Source organism: Episyrphus balteatus, chromosome 2 (assembly GCF_945859705.1).
Source record: "Episyrphus balteatus chromosome 2, idEpiBalt1.1, whole genome shotgun sequence".
In the NCBI taxonomy this organism is placed as follows: domain Eukaryota; kingdom Metazoa; phylum Arthropoda; class Insecta; order Diptera; family Syrphidae; genus Episyrphus; species Episyrphus balteatus.
The window spans coordinates 2888383-2906627 of NC_079135.1; the positions used below are offsets into that span (position 1 = coordinate 2888383).

At 31.9% G+C, this 18245-nt stretch overlaps 1 protein-coding gene across 1 annotated transcript in view; it reads right to left on the minus strand.

Annotated features, from left to right (window-relative positions):
• Positions 1 to 234: 234 nt before the first annotated feature.
• Positions 235 to 18245, minus strand: part of LOC129910313 (putative uncharacterized protein DDB_G0288537) — a 43198-nt gene continuing 25187 nt past the window's right edge. Inside the window, exons 2-5 of the mRNA XM_055987646.1 lie at positions 2227 to 2889; positions 2024 to 2126; positions 1627 to 1652; positions 235 to 1312 (exon numbers count right to left, since the gene is read on the minus strand). Of these exons, the coding sequence (XP_055843621.1) occupies positions 903 to 1312; positions 1627 to 1652; positions 2024 to 2126; positions 2227 to 2767 (1080 nt within the window). The 5' untranslated portion in view covers positions 2768 to 2889 and the 3' untranslated portion in view covers positions 235 to 902. The remainder of the gene's footprint in view (positions 1313 to 1626; positions 1653 to 2023; positions 2127 to 2226; positions 2890 to 18245) is intronic.

Here is an 18245-nt window from a genome sequence, read left to right on the forward strand (position 1 = left end):
CAAAAAAGATTTACAATTTTTTTTTTTTTTTATTTACAAAAATTAATTTTGAGTTTTTTTTTATAAATAATCTTTTGAATATTTCTTTTTGTTCAAGCCTGGCTTTTAATGTTTTTTTATCTACAATTTGTTAATATTTATTTTTTTATTTAATTTTTAAAATTATGTTTTTTTATGATATGAACAGTTTTTTTGTTTGTGATTTTTTTTGTTTAGAAAGAAAAAAATTCCATAATAAAAGTTCTTGATTAATCAGAAAGATGAAGAGAAATACGCACAATAAACGAGTATCCTATTCTACAATGATAGATTGCTTTGAAAATAAACTTACAATAGCGGCGGTAACGAACTGATGCAGCCCCCCAAGTATATTGGATTTATTGTTGGCCTGCAACAACAGCAACAAAGTATCCGTCCGACGAGACTTATCCCAACCCCAGCATGTTATACACTCTGACACCACAGGCATTCATCCTCAATGGCCACTCTAATTGAGGTGTCATATTCTTTTTTTGTTCGAGTTTTTTTCTATTTTCGAAAAACATGATGCACACAAGTCCTCTCTTTTCGAAGCGGATGGATGCCTTTACTTTCGCCTTCTCTGCTCATTTGCCAACAACCACATCCCGTTTCTTTATTTAGGTCAGTCGAACCGCATAGTAGCTTCCGGGGTGGCAAGGACAAGCCAAGTGCAAAAAGTTGAAATAACTGTGCGTTCATTCGAAGTTGGGGCTGGGGTCGGAGCTGGTTGATGGAGATACAATATCGTACAAATGGCGATGGATGGATGAATACATGACATGGAGGAAAGATACTTTGCTGTTAGTTCGGTTGACTGCATGTCGCTTCAGCTTCAGCCCCTAGAGGATTCGAGGTTTTCGTTGTAAGGCGGAAACACGGTTTCAGCTGGGCACAACGAGGGTTGAAACGTTTGGCCAATTGCACGTATCTGTGGTAATGGGGGCCATGTTGGAGAGGCTGCTGCTGCTGTGGTGTTGCAGTTGTTGCAGGTGATTCGGATGCTGTTGCTGCTGATGTTGTGGCTGCTCTTGGTGCTGGTGGTGGTGATGATGATGCGGGGGATGGGGGAAGTGATTATGATTATGACGATTGTGCTGCTGTTGATACAGTTGCGACTCCTGGGGCTGTAACGTTGCTTGTTGATTAAGCTGCTGCTGAATCTGCGGAGGCTGCTGCTGACCATTCAATCCTCTAATACTATCCGCAGGATGTGCGGTGTAAATGTTGCTTCGCCGTAGATGGTTGTTGTTATTTGGCCGCTTGTTTCTCGACCACCATTGAACATGAGTTTCTATATAAAATAATGTTGGGTTTGGATTTTGGTATTTTTAGTACTATTTTTTTGAGCTAAAATTTTGTATATATTTTTTTATTTTATTGTGCGTTGTGGCTTTTTTGCAACAAGAGGAATGATTTTTATTCATGTTTTCCTTATTGGAGGTGGTGGTGGTGGTAGAGGTCGTGTGGTAATATGATTGGTAGTAGAGATACAAGTAGTAGTAGAAGCAGAGGTGGTGATATTATGATTCGGATTATGATTATAGTAGATGGGAAGCCGATAAATTGATGGAAGTGGAGGATGTTGTTGGGGTTTCGTGCACTTACCATTTCGATTGTTCGATGATTTTTTTCTGCAAATACAAAGAAAAAAGAAGAAAAATGTGTGTTTGTCATTTAAAATTGAATGAAATTGTATTATTAGATGGTTTTTTAGTTAAATATTTGTATGAACCAGTAACGTGATTTAATGATACTGAAATGAAACTAAGCTTTTTTGAATAAGTTTGTAGTCCTGAAAGCAAATCTGAAGACGAAACTTTTCTATCAGGTCAAGTTTTCGAGATATTTTTAAACAAAGTTGACAAAAAACGGTTTTTTTATTTTATATTTTTCATATGAATATCACAAAAACATTATTTAATTGAACATTTTTGACTTCATATTCGAATTCAGCAACTCAAAACCTTCGGAAAATCGGTATTTTTTAACAAAATTTACTTACCTCTTGCATCTAACGACTGTAATCATAATTATTGCACCTAGTATTGCTGATAATATTGAGACTATGATAAGCGTAAGTGGCCATCCTAATTCGGATGCTTTCTCTGCAAAGAAAAAACAAACAAACAAAAACAAATCAAATTATGACCGAAATTCATCATGGAAGAAGTAAAAATTCTTTAACAGTTCGAAACAATGACTTACCTATCGTTCCTTCAAATATGAATGTACTTTTAGTTGGCATTGCCCATGAGCACAAATCACACGTAGTCAGTCCATCAGTTATAACAGGTTCATCCATTAAAAATGGCGGCCTTGGTGGTGGCGGTACAAAACGTCCATTAAATAGACCGTTTTCACTAGCATCAAATGGCAGAGGTGAATTAAAAAATTCAGCAGCATCTTCGAAGAATTCAAATGTTGATGATGATGATGATGATGAGGAGGCAGATGATGAAGAAGAAGATAATAATGATGACGCAGTCTCTTCATAATAAACAGCATTTGAACCTGATGCTAATAAATTACCTACACCAGGTGGACTAAACGTGGCAGGTATATCAAATGATTCAGATGATGGCAGGAAATTTGGTAATATTGCTTCGGCATTTTGTTCAATTCCTCCAATTCCACCACCACCACCTCCATCGTCAATATTAATTGATGATGGGAATTGTGTTCGGTTCCTCAATGTAGATGTTGTGTAATTTAATGGACTGGCTAATACAGTTACGAGTGATGGCATTTTTCATTAAAACTATTCAATAAAATTTTATTGAGTCCTGTGGGGGGTTGAGATATTTGAATTATTTTTGTTTGAAGCTTTGCAGAAACAAGTCTTATGTTTTCATTATGACGGTAGTTTATCTGGAAATAAAAATAAAAATTTTTTTTAGTTAGTTGGAATAATTTATGGGTCTTAAAATTATCTTAAATATAAATTTATAAGGTCTGAACGGTTAAAACTTTATAGATTAGGTTAATTACAAGGAGGTCTTAAAAAGGACACCATAAACAATGAAATGCTTTTTACACATATCTGCACTTTATCCAAACATTTTTGCAAGAAAAACGATTCTCTTGTCGAAAATCTCTGTGCTAACTTCAAGTATATTTCACTGTTAAGGTCTCAAGAAAAGTTGATGACAGAATTTCATTTCCAACAAGGTTTTAAAACAAACAATACAAAATTATACTATTAGTCAAATTTAAATGTGAAAAGATGATATTTATATTAAGGTCTCAAAAGAAATTGGGCTATTATCAAGTTAAAAGATCCTCAGGGCCTAATTAAGACTAATATTTTACTCAGGGTCCTAATAAAATAAGCATCTTTTAATACAAAAAATACCAATATTTCTTAGTCTTAGACTATTTATAATTCTGTTGTATAAAAATTTTATTGCGTGAGAAAAACTAATCAATTTCACTTTGAGGTCTTAGGTAAATAAAACTACCCAAATAATCTACAAATTTTAAGAGAAAGCGATTGCTACCCAATATGAGTAATTCTTATCAGAATATATCAATTTAAGGGTCTTAAGAAAATGTTTAAGGGCTTGCAGTGTAAAATTTAAGCTTTTGATCACGTAGGCAAAAATTGGGCAACCAATAATAAATATCACCAATATTATTTTCCATAAAGGTCTTAAGGGAAATCATATTAAAAAATTCTGAGACCCTAATATGAGCCAATATTTTTTTCGAAATCCTAATTTTTCTTTATTTTTTTGACAAAATTACTCTGATGGTAAAATATCAATAATGTTTTGAAGAAAGAACAATAAAATTACTTAGCTAGAATGAAATTTATAGACCCTGGTTGCAGTATATAGTCATTTTAGGGTCTTAAAAAAGTACTAATATTAAAAACTTCTACGATTTTGGCCTAAAACTTATCTATAACTTATAGGTTATATCAATTAATGAAACATGTAAATATGTAGTGTATATCAAATTATATCGAGGTCTCAAAAATACCTGAAAATTAGGACCCCGTTTATCAAGTGTGATATGATTGAATTTATAGACGTATAACTTACCAAAGCTATTTATGGATTTTTTTTTGTTATTTTTCCTAACCGAAAAATAAATAAATTTTTGTTTAACAATAATCCAATTAAGAATAACAATTTAAAATAACAAAAGAAACGCATTGAATTTGAGACAATTTACAGCCTTGCGCAACCCAGCAGGGCGTGTAATTTTTTTTTTTCTGTTCTTCCTATATAATTTTTGTGTGTGGCACCCATTCTCTATGGAGAAACGTCATGTCGTGAAGAAATTCCTGGCAACAAATTTGTAACAAACAATTTGTGAGCTACCTTACCGTCTATATCTGGAGGTGGTAACCACACGTTATATTTTATTTGTAGGCCTATCTATAGGCCTACGCACCAAGCTGTTGACGTTTTGAGAGCCAAATGATTTATGTGCGTGTGGTACACGCGCGTTATGATGGTAACACACCCCAAATCATATCATACCCGCAACAATCCAAAGAAAAAAAACCATTATGCTCATTGGCAAATGTAATACAATGTAATAATGTTTTGAGGCTATCTGGTTTTTCGTTTTATTTTCTATCAAGAGGGTGTCAAAGTTTTTATTGCTACTGTTTTTTTTTCGGTCCCAGAAGTGGTAACAGCTTGGATATCTCTCGCACCACAATGAGTTGCTACTTGTCAATATTCTGGCACTTACATTCAGCTGTCAGCTATGTGTCAAGAAGCAATGTCATCTTAAATGATTGGCAGACTATATTTTTGTTTAAGAACAGTCTAGAGAGGTCCACTCCCTAAAAAAATATGAGGGAATATCAAAAATCCGTCTAATCCGATTACAACGAGAACCCATTGTGGGTGCGTGGTTTTGGCCATTCACCAAAAGTTAATCACACATTTACCAGACAGCCAAAGAAAACAAAATTCCTCTACAATAGAATTCCCACAAAAAAAAAAACCCCCAAGGAGGTGAGGTGAAAGAAGGGTGATGAAATGTCGTCAACTTTTCATAAAAGCAAATGTAAACATAAGAGAGTCCAAAAGAACGGATGGATATGATGGGTTTTATGGTACCAGTACCAGCAGCACTATGGTCTCTGGGAGCAAGATATGACAACTCAAACACCGCATCACAGGAAAACCAAAAGAGGAAACACAATAATTTTTGAAATAAAAAAAAAGAAAGGAAAAATAATGTGATCCCTCCTGGCCTCTTATATGTTCAAATGGACGATGTAATTCGAATCAAGTTTGGGTCTTCATGGGTTGTTTTTTGTTGTTGGTTGGTGGGAGTTGACTTCTGATTCTGATGATGGTGGCAGGAAGGAAGGAAACTTTATTTTGATAATAAAAATATTATGATCTTCAATTTTTATAAATCTGACAAGTTCGGATTGAATTCTTCTTTATGCGTATTCCATTCTTATGACGTGACATTGATATGGGTTTTTTTTTCTTCTTTCGTTTGGTAGGTATTTGGTTGAAGGAGAGTGAGTTCCAATTTATTTATTCATATAGTTGTAGTAGTTTGGAGAAAAATATGACAATGAAATTCAAGGCTTAGTCATATTTGAATGAGGGTGTTGAGAAATTGTTTACTTTTCTATTGACTATTTGCAAGTTCATAACTAGATACTGTAGTGGTTGGAGGAAAGATGTATTTATGATGTGTTAAGCTGTCAGTAATTTTGCATGTCTGATATTGCTTGACTTGTAATTATTTGTTGCAAATGACACCTATTTGTGGGAAACAAAAATAAAATACATGAGAGAAACTGGAAAAAGAATGGATTTTATAATATTTATGTCAGAGAGACCTTGATGAAAGGTGCAACTTTTTTTGTTCGACGGTCATAGCAGTTACCAACCTTTAAGGGTCATATTTCGACAAAATATCAAAATCACAATATTTAAATAAATTATAAAACTACTATGAAAGATTTGTTTTCAATAACATTCTGCAAAATATAGTTTAATTTTTAAGACCTTATTATTTCTAATCCAAGAAGCTTAATTCATGAAAAAGAATTATTTCGTTCTAGGACCCCAAGACGAAACTAAAACAATTTCCCCAAATTAAAAATTCTATACTTTTGAGGTTTGGAAGTATCTATGTATTATTATTCTCAATTCGATTTCCTCAAGAACTTAAGGCCCAATTTATTGACTCTCCATTAAACTTAAATCGCCATTAAAAAAGGGAATTTTAAAATTAAAAATCAATTTCGTTTAATTCAGTCTCTTTTAAGGATTTTTTTGAAGTTTGGCATCATTAACTAATTGAGCATTAAATTTAAAAGTAGTTTTAGTTAAAACACCAAATTCGACCTTTTAAGGCCCAATTTATTCACTCTCCATTATTTTTAAAGGCTCCATTAAAAATTATAAAACTGTCAAATCGCATACAAATTTTAAAATTTCCCTTTTTTAATGGCGACTTTAAATTTAATGGAGTGTGAATAAATTGGACCTAAGAGGGATTTTTAGAGCTAATGGAGGTTTTAAACAGAATTTCTATTTATTCACTCTCCATTAGTGTCAAATGTCATTTCATTTATTTTTTTTATTTGAATTATTATTTTATTTGAAAAATGTCAAATGAGCTAAAGAATTATTAAAAAAACATCACAATTATGAAAAAAGTCCAGATTAGAATTTTTTGTAGGTATACACACATGCATTTGTACCATAAAAAAGAACAAAATTCAAAGAAATTAATGCATTTCTTGTCTACTTCGCACAGATAATACTAGATCTACTAGATTATATTCTCCACTTCAAAACTAATCATTTTTGAGATGCTGCATAATACATACATAACATACATAACATTGCAATTGAAGCCATGAGAAGAAGAGATATAAAGCTTACTTCTAAACCAATGACACGAGATGAATGCCGATAACACTTAAATTTAAGTTGTTATTTGACACCGATGGAAAAAATTAAAAATTTCACTTAACTCCTTCTTCTTCTCATGGTTTCAATTGTAGGTTGTAGCATTCTTTGGTTACCACTGGTATATCGTTAATCTCTTGCATTTTCTGGCGTTTTCAGCTGCAAAATACTTACGGGTCATAGTTTTTTGGTTTTTCTTCCAATTCAAATCTATTTGATTTGACAAAATTGTAGCTTTTGACAGATTATTTTTCAAACAAAATAAAAAATCCCTAGGATATTTTTAACAGAGTTTTAAATTTAAAGTTTCCATTAAAAGTAAGGACTTTAACTAAAGAAGAGTGAATTAAATGAATTTTTAATAATGTATACTTAAAGGCGACAATAGTTTAAAGAGGCCGTTAACTAAAGCGATAAATTTCAAAATTTAATGGAGGCTCAATAAATTGGCCCTAAATTCAATACAAACTTAAAACAGAACACGTTTTAAGTTTTTAATCATTTGCTTATATTTTTATTCGGCGCTTTTGAGCCTATAAATGCAGAAAAGTGATCACAATAGGATTGAGTTTTTTTCCTGAAGTAATATCTTTTATTGCTTATTTTTGTGAAAGATTCTTTTTTTTTAGAAGTCCTAAAAAAATGTCTTAAATGAGGACTCTAAGGCACACGTTTAATTCGAACAAATTTCTTTGTTTTTAAATTAATTGCTTATTTTTGTTAAATGAATTTTACTGTGTAGCTATTTTTGTGAAAGATGATATTTAATTTAGGACCCTACGACACTCACTTTTGCAAATAACTCAATTTACTTAAAATATTTGCGACTTTTGAAGTTTTTAATTGTTTTCTTCCAAAACTTGATTGAAACAATTTTGCTACCAAGCACCCGACTTTCGTTTAAGACTTTACAGGTCTAACAGCTATTTAACCTATGTATGTATGTTGCCAAATTGAAGACCGTTTCAAATAAAACGCCTATCGATTTAAATGCCTCCAAAGGCAAAGAATATTGAGTGAATTAGAAGAAAGCTGAACAACTCTACATAAGAAATTACTTTTTGAAGTTTTATAATTCACAGTGTGTTTTATCGAGAATTTAAAAAGTATTTAATTTTTTTCTAAACTTCATATATGAGGTGCTAAATTAACAAGTTTTGACAGTTCCGTCAAAAATTAATAAGTTTTATGATTTTTACGGTTCAGGTTGAACAGTTTTGGTTAGGATTGCTTAACGTTGTTGCTCAATTTATCAGTGTTATTTCCTTTCAGACGAAATTCATTTTGGGATATTCAAATTCTTGAGACCATATAAAATTTCGGAAGTTGCATTTTCTATTTTACAATTGTTTTTTTAATCGAAATTCCTCTAAAATTTCCCACAACATAAACTTTAACGATTTTAATTCCAAAAGTTCATTCAGGAGAAAAAAAAATCTAATTAATAACCAATATCAGTTATCATTGAATCTTTTCCCAAAGTTTTCCTCAATATTTCTCCAAAAAAAATATCAAAATAATTTTTTTTTTTTTGATTTTTAATTACGAGCCATCCACGTCAGAGGTTAATACACATTTCATGCATTATAACGCTCGTTTCCTTAAAACTGTGTGTGGAGCGAGCAAATCAATTTGCCTTCGTTAACTAACATTTATAACAGCGCATCATAATCCGGCCATATAAAATATTTGTGTTTAGTTGGGTTGGATTATACTACTGCTATATAGCTTTTATTAATTATGTTTTATTGCACCTGACTTGTAGCTGGCACCATTTTCTCCATTTAGAATCTTTGAAATTAAAATGAATACAAAAAAAAGCCAACACATTTCTTCTCTCACAACCAACGAACGTCTAGAACCAGGTTTTTTTTCTGTATTATATGAAAAACAAATCTTAGCCGTCGCGCTTTTGACAGGTAATAAAAACCCCTCAGGCTAACGAATCCAAATGGCATATAGCTAAGCCTCCAGCTGTGCTACGATTGAATTCCCATATTCAGCTAGTGGAAGCACACATCCACGTAGATTTTTTTTTTGGTGAACTGGAAAATCTATTTCGCTTACTATTCCCCCTTTAACCCTGGTGATTGACCACAGCCAAGACGAATATCACAAAAAAAAAAACTAATTTTAGAGAAAAAAAGAAAAACAACCAACATCGAATGGCCCAAAAACCTATAAAAAGAAAACAGTTGTTTGGGCGTCATTAAAGCCTGTTGCCTGTTGCCAGATTAATGACCCACCTCGCAGAGGGGGATCAAGTTCTCTCTGCTGTATCAAGTTAGTTCACTTCTTTTGTAGTCTTAACCACCGCACTAATGCGAGAACAAAAGGTGGAAATACCTTTTTATATATGTATTTTTTGTTTGAGTCTTTACTACTTCAAGACCGCATCAAAGTCCAGTGGCAAATGCAATTGCGACAATGACAACGACAACGGACAAACAGACAACAGAACAACTCAACCGATCGATAATCGTCATGACTTTGACAGATCATACATCACTTTTTTGTTTGCCCCACCAACCATCGCCATCGTCGTTATTTTCGTTTCCGTTTTAGAAAGAGATCGGAGCGGTCCACCGAAGGCGCTTTGTCCAGGAGTTTCTTGTATAAAAGTTAATGGTTGCTACTCCTGTTAAGTTGCATTGCGCAAATTTGTATCAATTAAGCTATTAACTGCAGTTAGTCACATCGCGCATCTTCGCCAGTATAGTGTATTCGGTTTGGATCTAGTTCTGTTTGTGTGTGATCACGTTATGACCATAAAAGGATGGACGGTAACAAGATGGACACATTCTGATTGGCAACATTGTTGTGATTAGTAGTTAACGTGCCTGGATGCGGCGGATGGCCATGTCTTATGGCAAGCTTGCATCGCACCGGCCGGCAGGCAGGCAATTGACAGAAATTAAGTGATAAATTTTGTCTTTTGTTATGACTTGTTTTTGAAAATTGTTCCTGTGTAAGCATAAAGGCTTTGAAGTGGCCTTTAACTGGTTTAAGAAGGTTTTGGTCAGCTTGCTTGCCAATCAATGAATTCCTTTCAAAATAAATTATTGTCCTTAATTATTTTTTTTTAAGACGGGGAAGTAATTGGAGGAATTAGTTTTAGTTCATTTTTTGGAAAAGGTTTATTAGGAAGTTTTGAAATCTTAAAATATAATACTTGTTTTCTGTCCAACTTCTGTTTGCTATCAGAGATCTTAAAATACCCATCAAAGTCTTTGTCACATATAAATTCTAAAACCTTCCACAATAAATCATTCCAAAAAGGCTTACCTTTTCCTGATGACAAATAAAGTCCTCATCTTAAGCATTTTCCTTGACAAACTTTATGATCGTTGTCGCACAGACAAAAATCCATTAGACATTTCTTATAAAATTTTCAATTGAAAAATACGAATTGACCCCACACACCTGGTGTAACCTACCATTACCATTATGTTGGTGGAGGCACAACTCTTTTTTTTTTTATCTCATAGATACATTTATGGTAACATGAGCTTATCATATGTGCCATCCGCTAAATATTTTCTATAAGGTACGTTTATATATTTTTTGTTGGCTAAGAGAAAAAAAAAAATTCAATCTTGAAAGACATTTTAACCGTTGGGTGTCGGCAGCAGCGTATAGATATGATTTCACCATAAAAAGGAACAACGCAATGCTGCTTATTGCTTTAACTTCTTAGGCAACCAACATCAACTAGGCAACAAGAAGAAATACAACAACAACAAAAAATTCGTAGGTATAATGGCAAATTAAATAAATGTCTTTCATTTGAATGCGTTTACAAGTAGGTACAGCGATTATTTTGAATAGGCTATAGGAGTGGTATTTGACAGGAGCACATTGAAGGTAAATTAGCGCCTTGTGCCAAGAAAGCATTTTGAAAAATGTACCTGTTACTTCTACTTCTACTTCTACTTCTACTTCTACTTCTACTTCTACTTCTACTTCTACTTCTACTTCTACTTCTACTTCTACTTCTACTTCTACTTCTACTTCTACTTCTACTTCTACTTCTACTTCTACTTCTACTTCTACTTCTACTTCTACTTCTACTTCTACTTCTACTTCTACTTCTACTTCTACTTCTACTTCTACTTCTACTTCTACTTCTACTTCTACTTCTACTTCTACTTCTACTTCTACTTCTACTTCTACTTCTACTTCTACTTCTACTTCTACTTCTACTTCTACTTCTACTTCTACTTCTACTTCTACTTCTACTTCTACTTCTACTTCTACTTCTACTTCTACTTCTACTTCTACTTCTACTTCTACTTCTACTTCTACTTCTACTTCTACTTCTACTTCTACTTCTACTTCTACTTCTACTTCTTCTTCTACTTCTACTTCTACTTCTACTTCTACTTCTACTTCTACTTCTACTTCTACTTCTACTTCTACTTCTACTTCTACTTCTACTTCTACTTCTACTTCTACTTCTACTTCTACTTCTACTTCTACTTCTACTTCTACTTTTACTTCTACTTCTACTTCTACCATCTACCATCTACCATCTACCATCTACCATCTACCTTCTGCCATCTACCTTCTAAGTTCTACTTCTATTCCTAATTCTATTTCATCTTCTTCTAGTTTATATTGACAATTTAAAAAAATATGAAATTAAAATTTGTTTCTAAAGCAAAAATTGTTCGTTCTTTGTGATTCTCATAATTTGGAATGACCTAGAACTTTAATTACCTTCGATTTAAAGTTAGTATTCAAAGACTTTGTGTGAAAATAAAAATGTTAAAAGTTGTTGGACCACTTCCGTAACGGTTTCCATTTTCTAATACTATCTGTCATAATTTTCAAAAAGTAGTATTTAGTACTATTTTGTTTCTATCAATTTTTCAAAATTTCAATTGGTAATAGAGTTGCCTGAAAAATTCGTCAAGTCTTGAATATTTACAAATATAAATCCGTTCATGGAATATACACCCCAAACCACACTGTGCCGGTGTGTGCTGAAAAAGCCTAAGCTCCCAGGAGGAAATTCATTCAAAATTTATGTTATAAAGCCCCGATTTCTATTCGATACAAGTTTGCAAACTTTCCTAATCACTTGAAGCTATACAAAACAGAAAAATCAATACACCAAAGTATAAAGAAGACGAAGCAAGCAGAGGCACCAAATTGAGGCGTATACACAAACACCATATCGTCGACACACATTTCTGATGATGCGAATTTGATACCTTTACCTTGAGGGGGGAGGGTGCCAACGATCTAGGTATACGAATACGAATAGATTCCCGATTTTCTACTCATTCCAATTCGCAGAAAAGGATTTCCTCCTACTGATTTGTTTTCCGGTGTATTGTATTGAATAAACTTCCTCCTTGTCTGTCGTCATCATCATCGTATATACATAATCGCACGCTTCTGCTTATAGTAGGCACCTTTTCCTATCGAATCGAATTGTCCGTCTGTCTCTTCGATATTTTTGTTGTTGTTGTTGTTAAGGCGGCTTTTCAATTCGTATCTAGTTTTAAGGAGTGTTACATCAGAGAGTCTTCCTCCAGAAAGATGGGTTGAATTGAATGGTGTGCTCAACCATTCAACGCAATCACAAATTACAATCGGGAAATTAATTTTTACCTATATGCTTTGCGAAATATACCTACAAGAAACAATCGCACAATTGAACTTAGAGGCTTTTCTTTTAGAGTTTGGGAGAGAGAACTCACACAAGTTGGATCTCAAGAATTTTGCGAAGTGGGTTGTATTACTGGAAAATTTCGAATCGAAGATGAAATAAGCTGCAGGGGAAGGTGATAAGAAAAAATCGAATTGAAAAAATCGGCCATGTTTTTTTATTGTTTCTTCCTGGAAAATAATACAAACATTGCAAAGGTACCTAAATATTGTGTTTGTATTTCTCCATGTTTGAACAATAAGACATTGAGAGTTCCAAAGTACTTATTTGTGATTCCTTAAGAGGTATATTTATGATATCGTATTTACCCAGCTAAAGAGTATGGGGGTGAGGACAATATAGACTTAGACCACAACATATCAAAATGAAGTGAAGTAAAGTCCTTTTTGCAAGCTTCTGTGTACATATATTTTAGAACAACAAATGCTTAAATTGATGTCCTTGATGTAGAAGGTTCTCATTCAACTGTATTATGGATTCAATGAATTTTCGAGAAAATGAAAATGTTTTTGTTGACATAAAACGTAACAATACAAACACACAAGAGTATTTATAGAGAATATTGAAAATGGTAGATTCTGAAGAAGAGCCTTGAAGGTGTACCTTACCTATAAAATGGTAAGTTGCTTAAAGTAGATTTTCTTCTACTAGATACCTACAGGATTTTCACTTAAGCTTATGTGAGAAACTCAATTCCATATTTTATTAGATTTTACCCTTAAAATGTTGTGTTTGTAGCAAATATTTTAATATTCTGATTGGGAAAGCTCAAGGTTTAATTGGAATTTCAATTAAGATTTCAATTAATTAATGTAATGAATTTGAAGATTTAATATACCTAAATAAAGTGCCATCGTGACATTATAAAGCCATATGAGTAATGTAACGTAAGGGCAAATTTAAAATTCATTTAGGCCAATATGTATTTAAATATTTCGACTTATGTCACTTTGTTTTGAAATTCATAAGGTCGTGTAGAAGTAAAACAAGTTTTTGATAGTGTTTTCATTAATTTATAGAATTTAAAATCTCTATTTTAATTTTTAAGTTTCCTCAAATTTTTAATTAACTAACATCGAAGTCGTTCAACATAATTGTTTTACAAAAATATAATTTTTTTAAACTTTTTAAACCCTATTTAATAATTCACCTCACTATTTTATGCAAGAAATAAGAAATTATTGAAGTTTAGATTTGTTTCCAAGTAAATACACGTCATTTCACATATTGTTCGTTCTTGTTGATTCTCATAATTTCGAATGACCTACAATTTCCATTACCACCCGATTCAAAGTTAAATTTCAAAGAATGTGTGAAAATGAAAGTGTTTTAGGTAATTTTTGACCGCCTGGGTAACGGTTTTCATTTTCTGTTTTAACCCTTTCGGACCCAGCGTTACTCTCATGTAACATTTTTTTAAAAATTTGTTAAAAATATTATATTAAACAATTTTTTAGGTTTCGATGGCTTAATTGAAAGATAATAATGCCTAGTTACTGGATTATTACAAAAAGTTAATCAAATCTCATACCTTTAATTTTTTTGTTTCGAAAAAGGGACTGAAATTCACATTTTTTTTTTTTTTTGCAAAAATATTTTTTTTTTATATATGGTCATAATTTTGAAAAAAAGATATAAAAAATGTTAATGCAGAAAGTGTTTTGTTTTTTTGGCTTAGAAGAAGTAGTACCTATACATTATAGTTTCATAAAAATTTATTTTCTCAGTTCTCCGATTTTTTTTTGGTGGTCATAGGCAGTGATGTTACTTACATGTAGAATGAGAATAACACATTAATTTTGCTATTTAATATTTTGGAAAATAACTTTTTGCTATTCATATTTCTTAGTTGTGATGTTTTTGACCCGATAATACCGAAAAAACATTTTTTAATAATGATTTTCATAGCTTGGGTTCGACAATGTATAACAAAATGTTAATTTTATTTTAAATCTATAAGTATTTTTTTCATAATCATTTTGTATTCAAGTATCTCAAATCAAAAATTGTCATTATGATGCCAAAGCAACATGTTTTTGAGCTGATTTTGCTCACAGATTCTCTTATTTAATTTGAAAAAGCTTTTCTACCTACACGGTTTCCGTTGTAAAAACAGAATTGTACCTACATATATTTCTCGGAAATTATTTTCGGCTGTTAGATTAACTTTGGAAATTCCTGAATTGACTTAAAAATAAAACAATTTTCAATCTGAAAAGCGATTTGCTTCCTTCAATTATTCTATTCATAGGAATTTAATATCTTTGTAGAGAAATGTCAAAAGTCTATCAACAGCTTTTTACTTATTTTTAGAATTTTCAATTGACTGACAGCAAAGTCAGCTTTGACATAATAATTCCATCTTCATATTAATTTTCGAAGGGATTATATTTTTTTTCTAAGAAATCTAGATAAATATGGAAAAAAAATAAAAGATTTAAATTTTCGGTAAGGCTCTAAAAATAAAATAAGAATTTTTCTGACAATATTTCATTTTCATTATGAAATCACATTTATTGCGGTAAAAAAAACTTCATCTGTTCTTTTTTTCGTTCTTCAAATCCTTATTGCAAGAATTGTGATTCCACATCCAAGTTGATTAATCATTTTGAATATAAGCTTTTGTTTTGTATAATTTTATTCTCTATACACACATTTTGAAATGTGTTTTGTTCTTCAAGCTTCAAGAGAGAGAGATTCATTGTGTGTTTTTCTTTTTCTTCGTCGTTCTTCCTTTACATTGCCACTGGTGAATGAGTTTTGTATTATATATTTTTGCCAGGAAATCTCATTCTTGACGAAGGCCATCGTACTCTTCTCTGTTGTTAAGTGTTACACACCTACGTTGTCGTCGAGTCAGAGTCAGAGTAGGGCCACCTCAAACCTCCAGCTCCACCCGCCTACATACAGTTTTATTGTGTAAAACAGTAGGCAAACGAGGATAATGGATTCTAATATCTTTACTTCCTCTTACTCTGCTTGTGCTGAGATTTACCAACAAACCCAAAACCAAAAAACCCTCCTGCACCACATCTCTCCCCATCATCACTCTCATCATCATCAAAACATTCCTGCTGCCAACTGGAGCAAGAAAACGCCATCATCATGAAGAAACAGCATAGGCAAAGTTTGCGTATCGTCTCAAGAGACCACTTGCCAACAACCTACCGAAGAACAATTCCCTCTCTTCGAGATTCCGCATATATACAACAGAATGTTATATTTCCCAGACATACCATTTATTCACATTTGTTGCAGATCTCTTCCATCTCGTACCTTCCACTTTTGTAGGTATATTTTCTGTATAAACAATTGACACCGTCATATTAAACTTTTCTTATATGAGTTTGTGTGTGTTTGTTTGTACCTTTTGGGTTAAAGTATCGTGTTCTATTAAATTCATTTCACTCAAAGTATCTTACCTCGGCTCTATGAATATAAATCTTGAAGCTAAATTTACGAATTATTTGAAGACGTCTAATTTTGCATTAAATACGTATTTCATTTCATTTTCTTGAAGAGTGGTAACAACCCAAAGCTCTATACAAGGATATCCTACCTATTTGAGTACTTTTGTGTGCGGTATAAGAAAATTGTGTCGTAAAATTCAATATTCTTCTTTTGATATTTGAGAACCTTTTTTTTTCGGGTTTTGGTATAATTGTCAAATTAAAAAGAGCTTCATGATGATTTTCTAGGAAAATGGGTCTTCACAATGTGAAACGATTTTTTAAAATATTTTTATTCTTTTTATTTATTCAAATATATTTAAAAGTACGCATTAAAAATGCTGAATTTGTTTTACAGAGAATTGCTCAAACAATGTCAAATTCCACAAGTTATAGCTTCTTAAATACTTTCATAGAGACTTTATTAAAAACAAAAAAGCTTATAGAAGTTATAGCTTCGTTAACAGTCTTTTAACTTTAGTCCATACAATTTTAAATCTCTGTTTGAATTCGTAAAAAATTCTAAAAATTTAAAATCACTTAAATTCCGAAAAATAAACTAATTTAAGCAATTTTTTGCATCATTTTTGTGCAAAAATATAATTTTATTTAAGTTTTTAACTCTCTACAATCTTTCACCTTACAAATTTAGCCAGGAGTTAAGAAAATATGAAGTTTAGATTTGTTTCCAAGAAAATACACGTGATTTTACAAATTGTTCGTTCTTGTTGATTCTCATAATTTCGAATGACCTACTTCACTACGGCCGATTAAAATTTTACTTTCAAAGACTTTTTGTATGAAAATGAAGAGATTCCTCTGGTTAAAAAAATTAATTCAACACGATTTGTTTTTTTTTTTTTATTTATTTAGTGGAAACATTTTAAAAATTTAAAAAATTTGTATTTACATAAACAAAGAAATCTAGAAAAAATTACTTTTCAATACCAAAAGCAACTTCTAACAAAAATACAATTATTGAAATTATCAATCCAATCATTAAAAATTTCCATGCAAATTTCAATTGATCAAATGTCAGCGGAAGATGAGCATCTTCATCAATAACTTCTGTATAAATTTCCGATCCAAAACCAATTGCTTTAGCTTGTAAAATCACATCTGAATCCCACTTCTGAGCCAAACCAGTTTGTTGAATTTCTATGATGAAATTATTTAAAATTTCTTTAAATATAGAATTATTTGCCAGTAAAAAACCTAAATTAATTTCATTAATAGCTTCTCGAGCTATTCGAAACAAACTAGGTCTATACAAAGATTGATAGTCGATATTGATTTTGCATCGATCTTCTTCCATACAATAGGCAAAACTTGTATTACGCATTGACATACATTGTGAAATAAATGTTGCATAATAAGTTGGTCGAGTAATTTGTAAGAATCCTTTTGGGTATGTCAAGTCCTTTATTATATGCCACTGATTTTCTGAAACCATTATTGGAACATTGTTGTCAATCAGGTCTTGAATGGTGTCAAATTGTTTTATTTTGATGAAAACTGTTAGAAATGATTTAAAATATGATACAAATAGATTGCAAATAATGAAAGCAAATAACAACACGATGAAGTAAAAACGATAATTTGAAGTAATTGGTTTTTGTGTCGGCGAGTACAACAAAGCTAAATAAGTATCACTGAAACTTGACCAAATGTCGATTTTTGAAGTTTTTATTTTGTCAAGAATTATCTTAAAAACTCCGATGAAGAAAATTGATAATCCAATACAAAACCAAACTGCTACTGAAAATGGTCTCTGAAAGTATTCGTGTGGAGAAATAAATCCATTTACAGGCACCATTAAAACATGTCTTGTAATTGACACTGGATAACTTAAATCAAGATTTTTCACAGGACTAAATAGATTCATGTTTATATCAATCCTGTGGTTCAAAGTTAAATCAACAGTACTTTGAAGAACTGCAAAACTGAAATTCTTTTTAAATATTTCCATAAAAGTTGCATTGTGTCGTTTAAGAAATTGTAAAAATGTTTTACCAATTTTCCCACCAATACGATAGTGTCCTTTTTCATTTGGATACCAGAATGTTCTTGGGACATCTTCTAGAACAGTTGTTCGTAATTCATAGCCATTAAGATCTTTCATTGCATCAGGAAGTGGTCCAATTTTTGCAAGATCTTGAATTGTATTTTCTGCAAATGGAAGAAATGCATACGATG